The sequence below is a fragment of the Hippichthys cyanospilos genome, chromosome 16, assembly GCF_059441005.1.
Source record: "Hippichthys cyanospilos isolate Australia breed blue-spotted pipefish chromosome 16, RoL_Hcya_1.0, whole genome shotgun sequence".
Classification (NCBI taxonomy): Eukaryota; Metazoa; Chordata; class Actinopteri; order Syngnathiformes; family Syngnathidae; genus Hippichthys; species Hippichthys cyanospilos.
In genome coordinates this window covers 945,688-968,328 of record NC_142384.1, presented here as the reverse complement: position 1 = coordinate 968,328, position 22,641 = coordinate 945,688, and the positions used below count along the sequence as shown (strand labels likewise).

At 41.9% G+C, this 22,641-nt stretch overlaps 2 protein-coding genes across 17 annotated transcripts in view; one reads left to right on the top strand and one right to left on the bottom strand.

The window, feature by feature from the left end:
* LOC148410112 (uncharacterized) overlaps positions 1-21,866 on the top strand; it is a 25,423-nt gene extending 3,557 nt beyond the window's left edge. For 2 of the 8 annotated variants that reach the window (XM_088436347.1, XM_088436348.1), the window contains exons 2-3: positions 7,733-7,951; positions 8,563-10,909. In XM_088436347.1, the coding sequence (XP_088292473.1) occupies positions 9,901-10,587 (687 nt within the window). In that variant the 5' untranslated portion in view covers positions 7,733-7,951; positions 8,563-9,900 and the 3' untranslated portion in view covers positions 10,588-10,909. The other 6 variants (XM_088436345.1, XM_088436344.1, XR_015868122.1 and 3 more) reach the window with 5 other exon arrangements.
* The window catches only part of glyr1 (glyoxylate reductase 1 homolog (Arabidopsis)), a 91,901-nt gene continuing 80,679 nt past the window's right edge, over positions 11,420-22,641 (bottom strand). For 4 of the 9 annotated variants that reach the window (XM_088436340.1, XM_088436334.1, XM_088436338.1 and 1 more), the window contains one exon: positions 20,290-22,641. In XM_088436340.1, the coding sequence (XP_088292466.1) occupies positions 22,567-22,641 (75 nt within the window). In that variant the 3' untranslated portion in view covers positions 20,290-22,566. Of the gene's footprint in view, positions 12,621-16,670; positions 17,113-20,289 lie in introns of those variants that run through there. The other 5 variants (XR_015868119.1, XR_015868118.1, XM_088436336.1 and 2 more) reach the window with 5 other exon arrangements.

Here is a 22,641-nt window from a genome sequence, read left to right as displayed (position 1 = left end):
TGGCAACGCTAAATAATAAGAGGAAGGAGGAGCGGAACGGCGTAAAAGTGTAATAGTGTGGACGTTAGTGGGGTATAAAATCTGGGATTTACCTACTAGAATAGATTGGAACTATTCGTGGTTACGATACGGTTTAAAATCTGGGATTTACGTATCAGTGTGGAAGCGGTGTGAGTGTGAAAACTAAAATTGTTCTGCGTAAAAAGTGATTGGGACACGCACGGGTGGATTTCGAGATGGCGAATAAGAGGAAGTGTGATAGTAGTCTCGGGTGTGGCACTTCAGATGAACGGACTGAGGTCTGGTCGGAGATTGATGGTCATTACGCTAAGATGGAATCACAGTTGATTAGTGGAACAGAAAGTAAGAAAATTAAGAAGGAAAAGAACCGTGTCAGAAGTTGTTTCTGAAATTAAAGAAGGATGAATTGTTTCGCGGAGAACCTGGAACATGGGACATGTCGAAGTTAGCACGGCAGTTACAGAAAAAGGAAAGCAGAATGTTGTAAATTTGGTTGTGAAAGTTATGGTGGAAGATGGCATAAAAGAATGGATGAGTTATGGAGGGAACTAGAAAGTCAGTTGTTAGCATGTGTGGAAAAGGAGAAGCAAAAAGTAAAACAAGCAAAGTGGAAAAAGTGTGGGTGAAATGGAAGGAGGATAAAAAGGTTAATAGAGATAAATGTACATTTGCACATTTGGCTAAGGATTTTCAAATGGCAGAAAGGGAAGTCATTGCAGTGGAAAAGAGTTGAGGGAGAAGATGGAGGAAAGTGGATGGATAAAGAGGAGAAATTTAACCAGAGAAAAATAAAGGAGTATGAAAAGTTGCAGCGCAATTGGCATGAAATGTGTTTGATGATGACTGCTGTGGTGGCTGGTCAGGAGGAAAAAGAGGGTCACTTTGACCCACCATTCGGCGTTGCAAAACAGGGCAGGATCGCTGCACCCCCGAGCACACTGAGACATCCCAAACTGCATCTAATGGTCAAAGAGTAGCTTTGCAAGCCTCAGTTTACGAACTGGGTGGGGAAGGAATTTTTGTAGGGACTGCCAATACTGGAATGACTGACCAGACAACCCCCCAACCCAAAGACATACAACTGGACAGAGCAGTTAGACAGGCGAACTGTGGACAATGTGCATCCCAAGGTCCAGAGTGGTTGTCCTTAGAGGACAAATTAAGAGCCAGTATGGCAAAAGATCGCACGCAGCAGCAGGAGGGGGTAGACACAGACATTGAGACAGGGGAGGGGGGAACCCATTGTTTGATTTCACACTCCCCCATCCAACTGACTCCTCACCTTTTGCCACATACATACGACGCGCGCACTCAACAGAGGATGACTGGAGAAGACAAGCAACAAATGACAACAACTGTTTGACCCCTAATTATGAAAAGAGTCAGATCAGACCACAATCTGGATTTCAAACTAGACCATCTGATAGATATACCCGACCAATGAGAAATTACCCCATGATACCAGCCTCTCGTGGGTTAGTTTATCAAGAAATGACGTTGAAAAATTTAGATTTTTTACAGAAGATGCTCCCCGCATTAATGGGCGGCGCCAAGCCCTGGATCCAAGCTTTCAGGAGACACACTAATGGTATGAATTTGGCTTGCGGCGACATGGTAAGATTAATTCAGGCATGTTTTTCCTCAATTCACCAATCTGACGAAGTCCTGAGGCGTTCCAGCCGTAATATGGTTGAACCCGATTGGTTGTTTGCTCCTTTTGCGACTGTTTGCTGTGCTCCAGGATCTCTTTCCTTCTTTGGCGTCAGCGGTAGCAAAACTTCCAGACTTGAAACCCACCATGGATCCCGCTGCACACCTCAATGCCTGCCAGATCGCGTTGACAGATAAGACCAGTTCACATCCATCTTACGACAAGCCGCTTTGCGTGATTTGTAGACATCTGCATCTAGACACACTTTCCATGGAGGTCAGGGAGAAGCTTTCTGAAGACCCTAATCTGCTGGAAGGTAATGACGGTTATTTTAATCAACATGTGACTCACCACGTAAAATTATTTGTTCACAGGCAAAACAAATCGGATGAGGGAGTGAAAGGAATGCAGGAACGGCTTCTGAGACTTCAATTAGCCCAAGCGCGGAAAAAAAAAAGCAAAGGACACAAAGTCCAAAAAGGGGTGGCAGATCAACGGATGTGGGTGGTTGAGGGACGGCCGGCGAGAGGCAGAGGGGCGTGTCATGGAAGGGGGAACACCAACGGAGGTCAAGGCGGCTCCTGCCAAGCTCCAAATCAACGCTGCTTCAGGTGTGACTTTATGGACCATTGGTGGAGACAGTGCACGTTTCCTTGGCTAGAACAAAGCCAGCACCAGGGCCCTCCTCCCCCGAGGGGAGACAGAGGAAGACAACCTCCACGAAGCAAGGACTTGGGCAGTGTGGCCCTGCTCCCTGGCGACAACAACAACTGAGCAAGCCACACTAGCAGGCGGTCATCAGCCACCTCTATGCAGATGACGATGACTGGGCCAAAGATGGGTTTTGTTGGTCTTCCCACAACTCTACCTGTCTCTACACCACAAAATGACTTCTATTGCTGGACAAACTCTCATCCACCGCTTGGTGTTGACTGAAAATCAAACACCTATTCATCACATGTGGCAAGACCTATGAACAAAGACACAAGCAGCTATCTACATGAACTAAAGGAGGGAGGGAGTGTCTACTTGACGTTCCTTCGGTGAAAACCCTGAATCGACTTGTTCTCCTCCTGCCTCAGCCAACTCTCTCCATCTCACACTGTTGTATGCCTGCAACAATGATTTAATTATTAGGAAGCATTTCAAACAATCAAAGGCGATGAGTGGAAATTGACTAGTCACCAAATTTTTGTGGAGAGACGAGGCATTGCGACGTACACATCACTGACAGATAAGCGATCTCAATTGTTCATGATAGGTGAGTCATTCACACCACACATAACTGGCTGTAGGAGCAGGCTGGGAGGCACGTGAACTGGGACCCATGGTGTGGTCATGCCAATTGGCCAGTGATCGAACACAAAGTGAAATTTCCTTGGTAATGTATTCCCAGAGCACTGAATGTTTTCGTATCCAGGTTGACCCTGTGGATCCTGGGTTGCTGGAGCATGTTACACGCTCTCGATTTCATGGCAGGGAGCTCGCGGACCACAAGGACGCCGCTCCGCTTTTGGACAAGTTGCCGGACTCGTTGTGGTCTGGGGGCCCCGCTGACATAAGTTTTTGCCACCCCGTTCTTTTGGTACCAATCAAAGTGACACATCATCATTTTGGCGTGCTCCATGCACATGCAAACCTAAGTCGGCAGGTCACATTACTAACACTCTTTAGGGACTGTGTGAAGTTGGAGTCCTTGAGTTATCGGACTCCTCTTTCCACACTACCATTCTCCCAGTTTTGAAAGCGGATTGTGTAAATTACCATATGGCATATGACTTTAGGAAAATTAACAAAATTACTGAAAACGCCTTGCATTCTTGTGCCGCTATCAAACATCGCTGTTTGAGCAGGTTGAGCCCGACAATGCTATACAATAGTTCACTGTGATTGATTTGGCTAATACATTTTTCTGCCTGCTACTGGCAGAAGAGTACAGACAATATTTTGCTTTTAGATTTAACGGCTGTACATTACAATACACACACGTCTCCCAAGGCAGGAGGCTAAGCCCTGGGACTTTCTAAATAAGTTTTTGCGCGAAGTGCAACAAACGGAAGAGGTACCGGAGGGCGCTATTTGATTCAATATGTTGACAACTTATTAATTGGTGAGTTGGCTTAAATCCGTTTAACAACTACTCCTTTATATCTTACTCGACTTGGTGAATTGGGGTTCAAAGTGTCACAGAACAGGTTACAGTGATGATGACGACAAGTGCAATTTTTGACATGACTGCGTTGAGATGACGCCAGCGACCATACAGTTGATTGAACAGGCTGTGAATAATGAGAGAAAGAGAGTGCGCGGAGAGCAGCAGGGGAATGTGGAGTCTCCCGTGCGGACGCCAGGGGCGGCGCTAGCAGGAGACGGAGGCACCACTAGTGCAGGGAGTAAGAGGACTCCGAAGCTGATGAGGGAGGAGGCATCGCGGAAGTTGTTTGATGGACATAGGGTGCTTTCCCGGAAGTGGACTGAACCTCGCTGGAAAGGACCATTTAGGGTTTTGGTTAGAACTTCACACGGTGTCCAATTGGAAACTAAAGGACAAAAGTGGTACCATTACTCACAGTTGTGCCCGGCCCCAAACTTTGTGCCTGCCAATGGTGAGTTTAAAGGTTGACCGCCCGGACAGGCAGGTCAAGAGAGGGAATGTGACGATGGCGAGAATTGGATCAAAGTCGGACTCGAAAGTGTCTGAACAAAGACGACGACGATGCGAATGTTTAACTTTTTTGACTATTTTGCTTGCTGGCTTGTACTTTGTGTGGACTATGTTGGCGTTTGAACATATGGTGTGGGATGACAGAAGTGATGGAGCGAAAGGAGAACGAGTGATGGTGTATCATTCCTGCTATGGAACGGTATGGTATGAAGGAGAGCAAGAAGGTGGTAAGACGCTGACACAGACACAACAACTAAAGCTGAACTGTAAACAACCGACACAGGTGAACGCTTGGGTGACAATTTTCAACTGGACTCAACAATGGCTTGATTTGTTAGACAATTATCAACCACGGTACCAGGAAATCATGGCAGCAACTGCTGTATCCAAAACCTGTCTCTTTGATTTCCTGTATAACAAGACTCTCCAAGGAGAGTGCAGCCAATTGGACTCGGCCTTTCCACTGATATATGGAAAAGAATAAGCCCATTTTTGACACCCATGTTGCACAACAAAATTTCACCTGCCTAAAGTTAAATGGGACTGGCCCTAGGATTGGAAATATCCAGGAGTCATGGTGTAATGAAAATGTGTCTTTGCCAGCAGGAATTCCTTTCGCTTGTGCTGATGTTTGGCTGTGGTGTGGAGCGAAAGTGTTGTACGATACGCTTCCCCCCAATGCCTCAGGTAAGTGCGCCCTAGTAACGCTGATCATGCCAATTAGTGTGACAGCAGTAGACATGGCCAGAATAAATTGGGAAGGCGTTGGACGGTGGGGAAGAATCCCCTTCCTGGTGAGGAAGAAAAGGGATATTCAGGAATGGTTGAAGGAAGGAGACCCCACGTACATAGATCCAATTGGAGTTCAGAGAGGGGTCCCTGATCAATACAAATTGGTGGATAAAGTGGCTGCAGGATTGGAGAGTATTTTCCTGTTCATTACAGTAAACAAAAATGTGGACCGGATTAATTATGTCCACTACAATGTTCAACGATTGGCGAACTTCACCACCTCGGCACTCGAGGCAGTGCATGAGCAATTAGCAGCCATGTCTCTTATGGCATTCCAAAATAGAATGGGTTTAGATATGGTGTTAGCTGAAAGAGGAGGAGTGTGTGGTATTTTGGGGGATCAGTGCTGTACTCTTATTCCCAACAATACGTATCCTGACGGTCGCCTTACTAAGGCATTGGAGGGTCTGCGCACGCTAAGTAACAAAATGGAGCACTCAGGTGTGGACACCAGTTGGTACTCTGACTGGTTAAACGTCTTTGGCAAATACAAAAGCTTGATTGCATCAGTACTGATTTCTATCGCTGTGTTTGCCGCTATTATGGTGTTATGTGGATGTTGCTGTATTCCATGTATCAGATCATTAACTGTTAAGACAATTGAACGCACATTTGGGCCACTCCCTCCGGGTGGCCAGTACATGATGATCCCTCAGAAGGACCCCCAGGAGGCGGAGACAGCTGTGGCGCTCCAGGAGTCCGGGATGTGAGTATGTGAAGGCGGCCTCAGGGACCTGAGGCCATGAGGAGGGAATGAAATTTTCTACTGATTTTCTACTAGAAAATGTACTGATTTTTAATTTTCTACTATGTTTTAATTGTTTACTGATTTTTAGCTTATGGCTATTGATTTTTAGCTCGTGTTTAACAATAAAACAAGGTATTCGAGTGATGACCTCAGTCGTCTGAGGTCATGAGAGGGAATAAAGGAATATAAGAGTTTGAGCTTAAAGTAGTTCATTAGATGTTGCTACATTCTGTGTATGAGAGTGTGAGACTGTAAAGTGAACAAAACAATATGGGGTGCAAGGGAGTGTAAGAATGGAATGTTTCAGAGCAAATGGTGCTAGTCGCGGGGACGAGATGACCTTGGCACCTGGTGGGAAACAACTTTGAGGAAAACTACAACCAGGAGGAGTAAGCAAGCGATTCTGCAAGGGAAGAAAGACCAATGAGAGCAAGCTAAAGTTAACTGCAGTATACACATAGCCAATAAAAAAATGCCTGGATGCCTTTGTTGATGTGCCATTTGCATATTGTGTAGTATAACTCATTGCTGGGCAACTCGGATGAGAGTACGTCTGCTGGTGCCAACAGAGGCGTACAGGGCTGTATTGAGAGGGACCCGAGACCCAGGTGCTTGTATTAGATCTGCGTGTTAGGAATAAATCCACTCGTGTGTGAAAATGCCGGCTTCCTGATACCTTTCTATTGCAGAACGAGCATGCAAATAGTTGGATGAGTGGCAGTTGGGTAAGGTCACAAATTGGAGTCAGATTACTAACTTGAGTTCATGTTGATTTAGAAATAAAATTCCAACAGTAGCCATTCTCTAAAAAGCCAAGATTTCATAAGGACTCATGATATATTTTATTGTACACTATTACTCCCATTCTTTACTGCGTGTAGGTGACACCTACACGCAGTAAAGTATTGGAGAAAAAGTAAAAGTAAACATATAAAACACTTGGTATATATTTGGGATTTAAAAAAAAAGATGTACAAATTATCAACCATTCAAATGACATAGAACCAACTAATTCGTTATTTACTAAATTTAATACGCTCAAATTTTACAACTTAGTTGAATGCAAAATGGCACAAATGATGTATACAATATATAATGGCCAACTATGGCCAGGTTTTTCCCGATCAGAAAAGGCTATTATAGTTTGAAGGGGCACAAGTGATTTAAAAAAGTGTAAGAACTAACATAAGCAAATGTGTGTCTCTGTAAAAGATGCTGATATATGAACTATAACTAGTATTTCGTATGATGTAATAGAGAACAAGGCTAGGACTTGTTATGTTTCTGTGTTAAACGTATAAACTGTGATATCATTGATGATTCTCCCCCCTTTTAACTTGGGTTTTGTTCTATTTGTAAATTTCCTTTTATGGTATGTTTTGACCCCTATAAAAGATAACTATATACAATGTTATTTCTACAAGAAGTATTTAATTGCCGTTTTGCGAAGGTCCACTATCAACACCTTTTTCTAATATCTATGTTAGCTGTTATGGCCTGTGCACACTTTTTTTTTTAATTCAGCTACCCACTCCAAAAAAAGAAAACATGAGTCAAAAGCACATTTATTCAAGTTTCAAACAAAGACAATCACTGCAGCATCTTCTTTGACTGAAGTCTGATAGGAATCCAAGGAGCTCTCCTCTCTTTCACTGTCCAAAGTAGCCGTTTGTGTTTTTAAAAATTACATTGGAGTGTCTGCAGGTGATGAGGCCAAATGGGATCCTGTATGTTTTTCTAAATTCTGCAGGGAAATTTCTCCAATTCACGACACCTAATTATATAAAAACACAACAAAATAAAAGCAAGATGTAAAATAAAAGCGAGATTTATCTTTTTCTTTTTTTCCCCCAAGATGGAGGCGCGTGGAGACGCAGCGGCCACTCGCTCTCCCGACAATGTGTTGTTTTGTTCGTCAAACAAGTGTTTGTCTGAAAGTTTTCCCCGTCAGTTTACCCCACAACACCTGTACAGTCGACTGATCTTCTTACACAGCCGGAGCTGGAGCTCCGGAACTGAATTACTGGACAACAAAATGGATGATATCCGACTTCTGAGATCAGCAAACCGAAAAGTGAGTGACTTTTGTGTGTTAGTTTTTACCGAAACATGGCTTAATAGTAATATTCCGGACTCTACTAAACAACTAGAGCAGCTAACATGCTACAGTAACATGCTACAGATCCGACAGGGCTCTCGTAGAGAGAAGGAGAGGGGGGGGGGGGGGGGGGGGTGTCAACGGTGGTGTGTGTGTGTTTACATCCGCGAAGCTTGCTGCCGGAATGCCACTGTAGTATACAAACACTGCTCACCTCTGGCGGAATTCATGATTGAGAAGTGTCGCCCCTTCTACTTGCCAAGGGAGATAATGTAACTTCAACCTGCTGGTTGCTACCTGTATCCCCCCTAACAACTAACAACAGCAACAGAAGTGCGGCGCTGAACGAACTGTACCAGGCTATCATTGAACAACAACCAGACAACTTCATCATCCTCGCTGGAGATTTCAACCATGACGATTTCAAAACTGTTCTTCCCATGTTTCATTAACTAATCCATTTTGCAATAAGAGGACATAACATTTAGGACTGTTTACACTTAGCACAAAGGAGCGTACAAAGCCAACCCCCTCCCCCACATTGGTGCCTCTGACCACCTCACTCTTATGCTAATATCTGCATACAGACCAAGAGTGAAAGTCATCAAACCTGCACTGAACGAAGTAAGGGTGTGGCCACAGGAGGCGACCTCAGCCCTACAGGACTGCTTTGGGAAATTTTTAAGGAAGCAGCCACCTATAACGGCATCACAGATATTGAGTACACAGACACAGTGACCTCCTACATCACCAAATGCATGGACGAGGTGACCCACATCAAGAGGATCACCACATGGGCCAACCAGTAACCATGGCTAACAGGAGACGTCCACAAGGACAAGGCCTTCAAAGCTGGGGATAAATCATCCCTGAGAACAGCGAGAGCCAACCTGTCCCGTGGTATCAGGAAAACCAAACAAGAATACACAAATAAGATAACCTCCCACTTCAAGGACAGCAAGAATGCACACAGCCTATGGCAGGGCATTCAGGCTATCACAGATTACAAACATGGACCACAAAGCTGTGAGAGCGACATCACTCTGCTAAACAACCTAAACAGTTTCTTTGCACGCTTTGAGGAACAGAACACCACCCGCCCACAGAAAACACCACCACCTTTGCACGACCGTTCTCTGTGCCTGTCTGCTCCCAGCGTGAGAAGGACACTCTCCGCAATCAACACCCGGAAAGCAGCAGGTCCAGACAACATCCCTGGCAGAATGCTGAAAGACTGTGCAGAGGAGCTGAAAGATGTTTTTACAGACATCCTTAACACCTCCCTGAGGCAAGCCATTGGCTTCATACCTGTGCTAAAGAAATCCTCCCCATCCTGCTTCAACGACTATTGTCCGGTGGCACTGACACCCATCATCATGAAGTGCTTTGAACGACTCGTCCTGTCACACATAAAATCTATCCTGCCCCCCAGCCAGTTCGCTTACAGGGCAAAGCGATCCACAGATAATGCAATCTGCTCTGCCCTCCACCTGGTACTCACTCACCTGGACAAGAAAGACTCATATGTGAGAATGCTGTTCATAGACTTCAGCTCAGTGTTCAACACCATAATACCACAACAACTCACCTGCAAACTGGACAAACTGCGCCTCAGCACCTTACCTCACTCTGCAACTGGCTGCTGGATTTCCTCAGCCAGAAGCCACAAGTGGTGCGTGTTGTCAACAACATCTCAGGCAGGATCACCCTGAGCACCCACAAGGCTGTGTGCTCAGCCCTCTCCTCTTCACCCTATTGACACACGACTGCACAGCAATCCACAGCTCCAACCACCTTGTGAAGTTTGCTGATGGTGGGGCCTCATCTCCATCGGCGACGAGACCCACTACAGGAAAGAAGTGGAGCTTCTGACCAGATGGTGCAAAGACAACAACCTCCTGTTCAACATCAGCAAGACCAAAGAGATGGTTGTCAGCTTCCAGAAAGGCCACACCCAACACCTCCCACTGACCATAGACGATGCTGCAGTGGAGAGGGTGAGCAGCACCAAGTTCCTGGGGGTGCACATCAGTGATGACCTCACCTGGGCCACCAACACTGCATCTCTGGCCAAGAAAGCACAGCGGCATCTCTACTTCCTGCGCAAACTGAAGTGGGCAAGCGCAGCGCCACACATCATGACCACATTCGACAGAGGAACCATTGAAAGCATCCTCGCCAGCTGCATCACCGTGTGGGGCGGGAGCTGCACTGACTATAACAGGAAGGCTCTACAACCCATCGTGAGGACAGCTGAGAGTGCTCCTTTCCCCTTCCTGCAAGACCTGTTCACCACCCACCTCAGCCGCGAAGCCATCACAATTGTCACCGATACACGCCACCCTGCACACAGTCTGTTCAGCCTCCTGCCCTCTGGAAAGAGGTACAGGAGCCTCCACTCCTGCACCACCAGACTCAGGAACAGCTTTATCCACCAGGCCGTGAGACTGCTGAACTCTCTCCCCTACCCCTCCCACACTCAGCCCCAGCCAGAAGAAACCCCTAAGTGGCAGACAAAGTTTAGGTCATTGGATCCCGCCCACCTAAACTCACACTTTGCTCATGCACTTGCAAAATTTGCACAGACTTGCTGCTGCCATATTTATTTATAATTATACTTCTATTGCACTAGCGATTACACTTAGAACTTTAACAACTACTTCAAATGCACACAGCTGGGACTGCTGGGACGTACTGTTGGATTGTCTTTTCATACACTGCTACTTATGTCTTGTCTTGGGGTACTCTTGCCATACCTCGTTTTTAGTTTAGCAACACTAGGCAAAGTACTCTACATACTGCACATTACTATTGTTAAGAATCTAGTTTTAGGATTGTCTCGTCTTGCGCACCTGCACTTTTTAATTGTACATGTAAAACTCTCTCTCTCTCTCTCTCTCTCTCTCTCTCTCTCTCTCTATATTGTTTTGGCTCACCAACAGGTGTCTTTATTGGAGGAGTTGCCTATCTGCCTTGCAAGCTGAAACGTCAGCAAGGGCAGAATAAATATATATAATAATAAAAACATTCAACTACTTACTGTCAAGCCACTGAAGATGTGCTTCTTTGCGGACTGATTCATCCCTTCCCAAAATCTGTGACATGTCAGGGCCAGAATAAAATGAGCACCTTCCCCATCGCTCAGGATTACAAGTACGAAGATTGTTTTTAAGATGCCTTGTGGTAGCTGAGGATATACAGCAGGGGTGCGCAACTCCAGGCCTCGAGGGCCGGTGTCCTGCATGTTTTCCAGTTTTCTCTCCCTAACACACCTGATTTAAACCATTAGCTCATCAACAAGCTCTGCTGGAGCTTCACAATAATCCTAATCATTTGATTCAGGTGTGTTTGAGAGAGAAAACAGAAAAACATGCAGTACACCGGCCCCCGAGGCCTGGAGTTGCCCACCCCTGATATACAGCATGAATTATAAATTAGATGGTCTTCACCAACATCATCATCATCTTTATTAGCATGTTTTGTCGCTTACACAAGTGTTTCTTTTCTATTGTATAAATGTGATAGCAACAAGATTCTAAGATTGAAATGCACATGTGTATGTCAGCAACTCTGTATTCCCTGTAAGTCTGTATGGTACCTAGTGAGCCATTCAGCTCCTAATTGTGCTTCACCCCCAAGTCTTGGAAAAGTATTTTCCTGCTTGCCCGGCAGATGGAAGAGACCATTCCCTCCAGAGAAGTCTTGTGGTTATTTTTGTGCTTTTCATCCTTGTATTCACGTGAAAAGGATAACTTCGGTTTTGGACATGTGTCCAAACATGCAAGAAGACTGTTTGGCTGTTGTGTGCTGAATCATGTCTTTATAAGTGATGATTGCTGGAGACTGGCAAGAGCTCACTGAGACGCTTGACGAGGCTGTGGTAGGCAGCACTGTACCACTGGACACTGTTGTGAAATTGAGGCTCTGGAGAAAAATAATGTTTTGCAAGTTAATTCAGCGTTGGTCGAGGCTGCGGTCAACAACGCTCTTAAACTGGGCAGTATAGCAGTGAGACGTTTTAGGTAAAAATTTGTGAGAAAATGAAATGAAAAATTGAAACATAAAGGGGAAAAAAAGTACCTTAAAAAATGTCATCTGTTGGTGCAGATTTGCATTTGACAAGCTGCATATTAAATAATGATGTTTTCACCACTATTTTAGGACAGTAGCAGCAATGATAGTGTGACTGTGTGACACATCCATCATTACACCTGAACATTGTATAACCTGCAAAGATTGACAAGTCAGTTCTGTAAAGTACAGTCCTTATGCAGCTATGCGTCTTACTAGGCAGTATTCCAAGTTACTAGATCCATTGGTAAATTGTCTTCAATATTGATGAGTGCTGACTAGTTTGGGTGCCCAAAAACATATGTGTTAAACATCCCTTAAACTAACAAAACATTAATTTTCATGTTGGTATTAATTGCTTACCATGACAATAAGACATTGTTCCAGTCACAAACTCTACTTCGGTAATACTGGATTTAAAACTCAGACATACCTCGGTGACAAATAATTGACTTGTTATGAGTTTGCATATATGAAACAACATCTGCATACTCGCACAGATGCCACAATAATATGTTGAACTTTGGATAATGGGCACTGGTGTCTGCCCATCTTTATAGATGGTTGATGGAACCTGAGAACAAACAAAATGAGGAACATGTTATTTTTACACACAACTGAATTTAGTCAAAAATTCAATGATCTGTGTGTTTTGGCTCAGGGAGTGTATCAGATGCCAAGTCCCATTAGTTGCAAATTAAGTCAAAATGTTCCAGATAAAAGCAAAAACAGGAGGACAGCACTACTGCTCAGAGTCTGCTGAGATAGGCAGCAGCTTAGCCAAGACCCAAGTGAGGATAAGTGGTACAGAAAATGGATGGATGTGCTTTGCATAGTATGCTAGATGCATCTTTTTCTTTCTATTACTTGGATATAACTATATTGTCATAAGAATGTGCCTGGAATTACTCTAGATGGTTATTTGATTGTCATTAAACTTTAATCCATTGAATATTCATTTTAATTGTTTTCAATAGTTAAAAAAAAAGCATTTATATCATTGTGGATGATTTTCCAGCTATTGCTGGCTCTGCAAATTCATAAACTGTGTTGTTTGTTTTCCAAATTCATTGTCATGCTTAACAGTTAACAGACTAAGATGTATTATTTTTACACTTCAATTTATCTTGAACAAAGGATAGAAATTGAGAATTTGATGTTGGACTTTTGCTAATTCACTTAAAATCAATCCTACTTAGTGTCTTGTTTTCCTTTTGCAGAGTGACTTCTGTCTGTCAAAGTTACAGTAAAAGAAAGAGCTTCCTTTAAAATTAGCTGTCCTCCCTGCTTCACTGTAAATTTGCACAATTCAAACTAATTTCACCTTAACAACAAAAAATGCATTTGAACCTTTTTATCCGCCGTTTAAAATCGTGTTATTCATGTACTATTGTCACATTAAAGTAACGTAGATGAGTAGCTAGGCAAAAGTTGATTGTGACCACACCTGTTGTAATATATAACTCTACAATCCTATACTTATAGTTACACCGTGCAAGGAAAAACAATCTTATAACATTCACTGAACTGTATTGATAAACGACCCATGTTTGTTAATATCCAATTTAAAATTGTGCAACATTCCTTAGATACAAACAATTTTAACTTAAAATGCACTCCCGATCTGCCATTTTTTTAAAAATATCTTTACACCAGGATTAAGGCCTCCCCAGAAAAAAGAATTACACACCACCGTTTTCCTATAAAGGCAAAACCCCACCCCAGGGGGTGTGTAGTTCTTATGGCGCCTTTTTTGGAACTACACGCCCCCGTCCGACATCCTGCAATCAGACCCCTCTCACACGCGTTTCTATTAGCAGGGCGGGATGCTAAGCAAATGGCCGTTGTAAACAAACCGGCAGCCACGAGCCATGGATCCCAAAGGGGAAAGGAGAAAAATAACTGAGGAGAACAGAGGATTCAACATTTCTTGGACCGAATCATTTGCATTCGTAGCCAATGCGGAAGGATTGCCTGTATGTTTGCTCTGTAGCGAGAAGTTGTCATATAACAAAAAGAGCAATGTGGAAAGGTATTTTCAGGGAAGTCATGCTACTTTGCAGCCGAGTACCCAGTTGGGGGCGAGAGAAAAAGTGCGATTGCATTACTTCTCACAGTATTTAAAGTCCTAAAATATCAAAACCTTTTTGTGAAATAGCATTTTTTCAACATTATAAAAGTTTTTCAAACAATATATAATGCAGCATGTTACAATAACAGGCATTTGCCATGCTAAAGATGTAAAGAAGAAGATGTAAATAAAATCAAAAAGCAGGGTTTGCTCACCAAATGTATCAAAGGAATTATTTTTTCAAAAGTATGGGTGTGTCCTATCAACCATAACTTCAATATTTTTTTTTTCATTTGACACCATTTGTAGAGGATTGATGCGTCAGCCACATAAGCCCAGTTTTGACATACAGTGGTACCTCGGTACTCGACCATAATCCGTTCTGAGGTGGTGGTCGAGCACCGATTTGTTCGAACACCGAAACCAATTTTCCCATAAGAAATAATGGAAAGTATGTGTGCACAAGTAAACGTGCACAAGCAGTACATGATAAAGATAAATAAAGCATTATAAACCATTTTGTATAATTTACTTACGTTTTGGAGAGTGGTTGATGGCATACAGGAATGGATGTGGAGAGGACGGGAGGGAGGGTTACTCCTTCCATGATGACGCTAGCTAACTGCGACGCGAGGTCGGACACTCGTACACCACGTTCATATTTTGCTATAATTTCCTTCTTCAGTTCAATAGTGGTCCTCATTGTTTTCCTCTTTGCATTCCCCTTATCACTGTCTTTCTTTGGACCCATTATTAAGGGCTAGAGCAACACGAAAAAGTTTAAATCCGGGAAGAAATACTCGAACAAACGTCTTACTCCGCTGGCGGTCTGAGTTGAACTGGCGCTTACCCGCTGGCCGAGAAGGGCCGAGGAGCGCGTTCGGGTCGGCTCGGCTAGTCGAGAACCGAAAATCTGTTCAAGGTCCGATGCATTATCTACTTGAATTTTTTTGGTCGAGCACCGATTTGGTCGAGTATAGAGGCGGTCGAGTACCAAGGTACCACTGTACTTACAATTAAGTAATGTTAACGCGATGAGCTCAAGGGGGACATCAGTTGTTTGTTAGCAGCTAGTGTTAGCTAAGGTTGTTATGACATTTAAAAAAAAAAAAAAAAAGAAGCAAGCAAACTGAACCAACGTCCCAGTCTATCTTTGTCACACACAGTGTATAAAAGGCCCAAATTGTTGTGTTATTTGTCTGTTAGATTCTCAAGTGTGGTTTAGTTGTTTCCACAGTTACACAGACAGTTTGATTGTCGTGCCTTCCGGGTCACATGACTGCATGCTTGCATATGTGGAAGTCAGTGATGTCCAGTTGATAGCCTGTTCACCGTGCGGTCGTCGAGTCGTTCTAGTAGCATAATTAAGTTTAAGTACAGAGTTCATGACTAAAAAGTAAGTTTTCTATGTTATCTATTGTATTTGTTTTGAAGCTGTTATTTGTATGTCCGGTTCGCGTCCTTATTTATGTTCGTAAAGAATCGCGGTATTGTCATTTAAGTGCCATTTATTTGTGTTGTATTTAAGTTAAAGTGATCATTTATATTCAGTTGCATGTTAAGGCTTCAATATTATTCGATTACCTATATGTATAATTTACATATTATAGTCCATACTTATCCTTGTGATTTGATATTTCACTTCACTTATGTATTGTTATCTTCATTTCATCTGCCCATGTGAATATCCATTATTATCATTTGGCCATTTGAATTGTTTGAGTAAAGAGCCTTTCAACGAATCTTTATCCTTGTATCCTGTTAGAATAATTGTAGATATTATAATTATACATGAGCAACAAAATATTAATTCTTGCAATGAAGAAATGCTTTGCTGTGTGAATGATTGTGGTTTGGATTATAATTATTATAGTGACTCTGAATTTACTATAAAATATAAACTGCTGTGGTATGTTGGTGGAATGCTGTGAGAATGAGTGCACTGCTTGTGGAAAAAAAAACCTGCCTTGGTATTGTTTTGTCTCAAGCAGAAGGAAGGTCGCTCAAGCCTGCCAGTTGGAGCGCTCCCGCAGCTGTGACTCTTATCAATGTCTCGCTATGCATTATATTTGATCAGAATGACTTCCTACGTATAATATTTTATCATACATGCATTAATTTCTCACCCACATGCTCACAGATAGAAGGACAAGTACACAAGGTTCCAGCTATAGACTTGCATTTTTTCCTGCCCCTTGAGGGGCAGGACCTTCATGTACTCTGTATCAAATAAAAGTGAGAGGGGTTCGGAGAGACTGGCAGAGCGCAGTAGAATTGTCCTTGGCCAGTTCCTCTTTGCTCCCCTCATGCGTGAGTTGGGAAGATTGCCTTGTCTCTTTTTTTGTGTACAGTTTCTTACAAATGTCTGACAAATGAACCTGACATATCCTTGTCGACACACCGTCCTGTACCCGGTAGACACCTTAAAAGATCCAGCCACCCAACACCTCCCCAATACACAGGAACATTTCTAAAATGGAGAGGCTCATCTAGAGATTATGATGTCTTTATGTGATTCAATTATATGTGATTCAATTATGAGTGCACTGTTAGAAAACATGGATAGGTATTCTATTTGATTTGTTTATTAATTACGGTCTTTTGGGATATACACACAATCATAAACTTGTAACATGTTTGGCGCACAGCTTCAGGTATTCATGGAAAAAAGACCTCAAGCTGATTCAATGTTACACCGGTGAGGCTAACCACTCACAATGGGAGAAATCTGAAACAAACTTCCTGTTCCTGCCTGCCCTTCAATTAATAATTATGAACTAATATATGCATTCCCTGTCTTGTAGCCTCCCTGCGTCTGGGTCCACCATCCCCGCTATCCCACGGGCAATTCTGCTCGCCGCATCGCGGTGTGACAGTGCTGAGCCACCATAATGAGGCCGCCGCCGCACACCCCCAGCCACTGCATGGATCTCCTTCCGTTGCACGCCACAGCACAGTTTGACTGTCCAGGGACTCCGTTGGGCGCAAGGAATCCCTGTAGGATGAAACTGGGTTTACACTGGTAGTAGCAACTCGCGTGATTAAAAATAAAAGGAAACTAAGAATAACGTTTTCTAAACAAAACAACTCCATTTGTGAAACGTTTTCATGGATAACATTTGATTGCATGCTTCATTTACAATACATATATAGATTATTCATTTTAATTTTTAAGTGGATAGAATTGTGACTCAAACAATAATAGATATTTCTACACGTTGCAGCAACAAGACAAAAATTACTTTTTTTTTTTTTCTTGATGACAATGGCGCAAAGGAAAAACCAATTGCTTTTAGGTTCATCCAGTCAATCAGCATAGGAAAAGACAATTGTGTTGATGTGAGGTGCTTTTTTCTGTAAATTTGGATGTAGATCACAATCTTTTTCCTGCTTGGTGCTTTCTGAACTGTGGAACTGACCATGGCGGCAGAGCAGATCTTACAAGTGAAGGGGAGCGGTCTTGAAATATGGACGCCCTGGAGTGCTGACCAGTCAGGCTGACCGCCATGAGTATATAAAGCTTGGTCTGAGGGGAGAGGGGAGAAACAAACTCGCACCTGCACGCCCCTCCCTTTGGAATGGTCAGAGAGTGATATACAAGGATGGTAGAAAGTTAGCAGGGGGAAAGGAATTTGGAAGAGAAAGGACCCCTCCTGGCTAATCCTACATTCTACAACATTAAGCATTCTACATTTTACATTGTACAACATTGAACGATCCTAAATTCTACATCCTACTATCACACATCAGGGGTTCCCCAATTGGGTCCCATAAAAATTCAATGTGGCATTTTAAACCCTGAAAAAGACGCATTCAACTGTCAATATATCACATATGTAAAAAAATTATATTGAAAAAAAAATCTTTAGCTATTGTAAAACCACACCAGTTTTCGGGGATACCAGAGCAGACCAGGGGTCCCCCAATTGGGTCCCATCAAAATCTGATGTTATTTTAAAATGAATGACCCCTAAAAATGGCGCATTTATCCGTCAATATATCACATATTTTAAAAAATTAAAAATTCTTTAGCTAACCCTAACCTTTACCGTAATGCTGAGTAAATAAAATGTGAAATACGGCTCATTTGACTTAATTTTGGCGAGAGTGGGACGGCTTGATTGCATGAAACCAAAACTATATAAGCCAATCTTACAACAGTAAAGAGGGTCTTTCTCTCTCGTTTATTCAACCAGACTGTGTGTGTAAGTGACTACAAGTTTTTGGGTCCTCCCCAACACACGTTCCGCGTAAAGTTGGTGGACCGTGGTGCAAAAACGCAGCCATGACGCACAGCTCAGCAGATACACAGATGTGGAACCAGTCTTATTAACATGCAGCCAGGCCTGGAGGTGGGGCTTGATGGTGAGCCTGCATCATAGGTCTGTGCCAAGCTCAGCCCGAAAGGATAATGTGGGTCCCCCCTCCCATGGGCAGGAGAATTACCGGGGAGTAGCACACCACCAAATGTAGTGACAAGGCCAGACAACCCATGAAAAATAAACTTAGCTTACCTTTCCAGAAGCACGTTTTGACAAATGTAACTTGACTCCTACTACAGAAATTGCTCCCAGAGTCAGTCATGACCGCCAATGTAAAATAAGCATGAGTTGTTTAAATGGATGTCCAATAGCCATTTCGGGTTTTGTCTAGCATAGATTAGTTGCTAGCTATCCTCGGTTGAGTGCCCCCAAGAGCTGTCGGATTGTTTTACAAAGCCAGTTTGAAAAGTACACAAGTCTTACACACTTAGATGCTGACACTGTTGCCCTTTTGCTTATTGCTTTTTAACAAAGCAGACATTCAAATGTGTGTGTTCTATGGGTCTGACGTCACTTCATGACCAAAACTATATGGCGAGAGTTGTCTAAAATCTCAGTTAAAAATCTAAGTTAAAAACTGTTTAGTTTTAATAGTAAGTTTAAATATATAATCAATTAAAGTCTTTGTAAAGTGAACTGTTATTTGGGCTTTGTGTTTTTGTCCAAGCAAAAAAAAAAAACAAACAAAAAAAAAACAAGTTGTATTTTTATCTCAGTACCAAAATAGTCAATGGAAGGAGTCAAACAGGAGAAATACAGGATGCACTAATTTATTTCAAATCACCTATGTGACAATATTTTGGTTATTCATTGATGAAAACAATTAACAGTCTGCATGCTTTTTGTTCACAAATTTCAACTGCAGCTGATAATTGCGCTTATCACGAATGTGACTCTCCTGTGTCTTTATATTTGCATGATACATTTTCTTGAAGTTTGCTCAGTAAAAATACAATTTCATGTAGTCTGTTCAATAGTAAAATGTTCTGAAAACTGGAAAATTTATATTTATATTTTACATACATTTTTCCAAAATTTTTCTCGTTCTCACGAGCTCAGTCTCGAGACATTTTGTGTCGTTGAATGTGTGTCTCGTCCAATCCCGTTGCGTCAATGTTGAAATGTTTCACAGCTTTTGCTTAGCAAGGTGCTATTTTGCATACAAAGGTGCATCCCCCCACCCACCCAAAACTTCATATTAACAGATGTTGTGAACATGGGTTTGTTTTGGTAAATATTTTTACTACAGAGGAAAAGGATACTGTAGTTCCTAGGGGTCTAATTCCAGTCCTCGAGGGCAGGTTGTAGCCAGCATTTTTCTGGTTTTCTCTACACAACACACCTACTTCAAATAATTAACATGCTCTACAGGAGTTTGAAAAGGATCCTAATCATTTGAATCATATGTGTTTGACAATTTTGAAAACATATCACCGGGATACCGGTCCTCGAGGAGTTCTACTGAGGAGTTCTTCTGAAGTGATTTTGAGTCTACCTCAAGTGCACTACAGCACCAATTAAAAGGGACAGTGTGTAAGATGTAGACCGTTTTTCATTAAAAAGGAATAAATTAAATAATTTTCAAAAAACTTGCAAATAAATGTGTTCTTAACGACCGACAGTATGTTTCAAATATAATCGTGGGTCTAGTTATCATTAAATTATTTTACATGGAGGAATGGCACTTCTCTGGAGGCAGCCATGTTTGTTATAGCTACAACAATGGTACCTGCAGCACCTCTTGCTGTCTGTACTGAAAAACAATCTAAAGCTTTCATGCTGTCCCTTTAAAAAGAAATGGTGTAAAAAGCCACTGTGTGTGCATATAACATCCGAAAAAGCAATACATCTGTCAGTAATGAGGATTTATTATGATGATTGACATATACAAATCAGATATGTGGCAAAAGATAGATTGCAATCATCCTTCAATTGTTTTCAATTGTTGGCATGTGATTTGATAAACCAGAACTAATATCATTTTTTAAATCTACACTAAGTATTAGGACAATACATTGTTGGTTACTTTGACAATTCAAAACTGTTTATGCCAGAAATTGAAGCTATAAAACATTTTATACTCAAATTCATGATGCAATTTACATCTTGCTTCTAAACATCCTCACACTGTGTCTTTGGAACTTATAAACAACAAAATAAAAACCTCGCTTGACTCTTAAGCTAGGTTCAGACCAAACACAAAATATTGTGCCGGTGCCACGCATATCTTGCATGCTTTTGTTTAAAGACTATCTACCTGTACATTGGGGTTGCTTCAAACAGAAAAAAAAAAAGTTCATCCCTCTCCAAACAAAAACTTTGAGCATCTAGTCAATCTGGTGATTGGCGCCTGTGTCATCACTTTGGCTGCTAAATGCTTTCTTGGTTAACAGTTGAACAAAACTCTCACCCGGTATGCCAACTTCCTCCTCCTGCTCATTCTCCAAGAGTGCTCCTTTATGCTCTTTTACCAGCTGATATTAAGTGTGTTGTAGAGCTCCACTTCCCACAGACCGCTATCATACTGCCACATGATGTTTTTATTTCACCATGCTTAATCTGTTTTAGTTTCAACTATTTGGCTGCATGTTTGTGCTTATGCAGCATGTGACGATGGACTGTCTCGATGCCACTGACTTGTCGGTTACAGAATGCTATAAAAAAAAAAAACAAAAGTCACAAAAAAAAAACCCACACACAATAAAATATGCAAAGGACCAAGCTTTTCACCTGCACGCTTGATTTCCGTTGCCTGGCATGCAACACTAACTGCCTTGACTATATATGGAAACACATGGACAGTAAGGCTCAGCTCATGTCTGGTCTGATTGCAGCATTAAGCAAGCTCCTCAATTCGGTATTGACATTTACTGTAGAGCTAAGCCTGATTCCAAAACAAAACCCGAGGGCATTATTCCAACAGAATACTTAAAAAAAAAAAAAAAGAAAAAAGTCAGGACCCAAAAGAATGAATGTATCCAGGACTTAAGACGTAAACGTCTAGTTCTAGCCTCAGATCGGGTAAAATAACTAAATGTAGTCATGAGCATCGGCAATGCTCTTGTTTTGGGTTGGCTGCTAGTGACTGAACAATGACAATGTTACAACAAAATCTGCTGCTCAGAATATTTTATTTATTCTGCAGCTTTCAGACAATCAAACAATTTTCAGTCATGTAAAACTAAATCACCCCCCACCCCAATCAAGCATGGTTCAAAACTTCCTTGCAAAACATAGACCACCCTTTTCCATATTTATTTTTCCTCAAATGACCTCTATCTAAATTAAAATATAACTCAAATGTGAATTCTCAAGCCAGGACATACACATACACACATACACACACAAACACACACACACACACAATTGTTTATATATATATATATATATATATATATATATATATATATATATATATATATATATATATACATACACACACATACACACACACACACACACACATACATATATATGAGCTGAGAATTTTGTAAAAATTTCAGTTGTCTTCTTCAAATACAGAAATATCTCCGAACCGAAATGAACAGAGGACCTTGCAAATCAATACACCAACTGAAAATTTTGAGAGAGTACAATATTAAGTACTATATTAAGGCAATGCAGTGACATGTTCCCCATTTCCCTTTTGGAATTTTAGATATATAAAGAAAGGAGGAAAATTCTAGATGAACTTAAATACAATTTTGCACATGAAAATATTTGGGGTTATTGCATGTATTCCAAACCAGACAGCAATCAATGTGTCTGTAACTGGACAACCAGCTTTTCGGTGGTTGTGAATGCATCAATCATGTCCTCACAAACAAGCTAGTCTACTTTCACCACAGTTTGATGTCAAAAGTCTGGTAAGATGCCTCCACTTGCAGTGGTACATCCTTGTTTAGAGCAGTAATCACATATCTTCCCCTCAGTTATGTCAGTGCAATGATCAATGTTACCTATAATGAAGAAATTACAAACCCATCAGCTGTGGGCATATAAGCAGGCACAAAAACTGAATAACTGCATTAAACTCCAATTTAAAATGTAAAACTTATTACATCAAGAGGGTAGGAATAATGAGGGATTCAAGACTGTGTGGTCTAGACAGTAAATCACACCTCAATCTAATGAATATAGGCTCTGTAGACTGCAGAAATATCATTGTCTGACTGGTCCAATGCCTTCGCCCTCTTGTATAC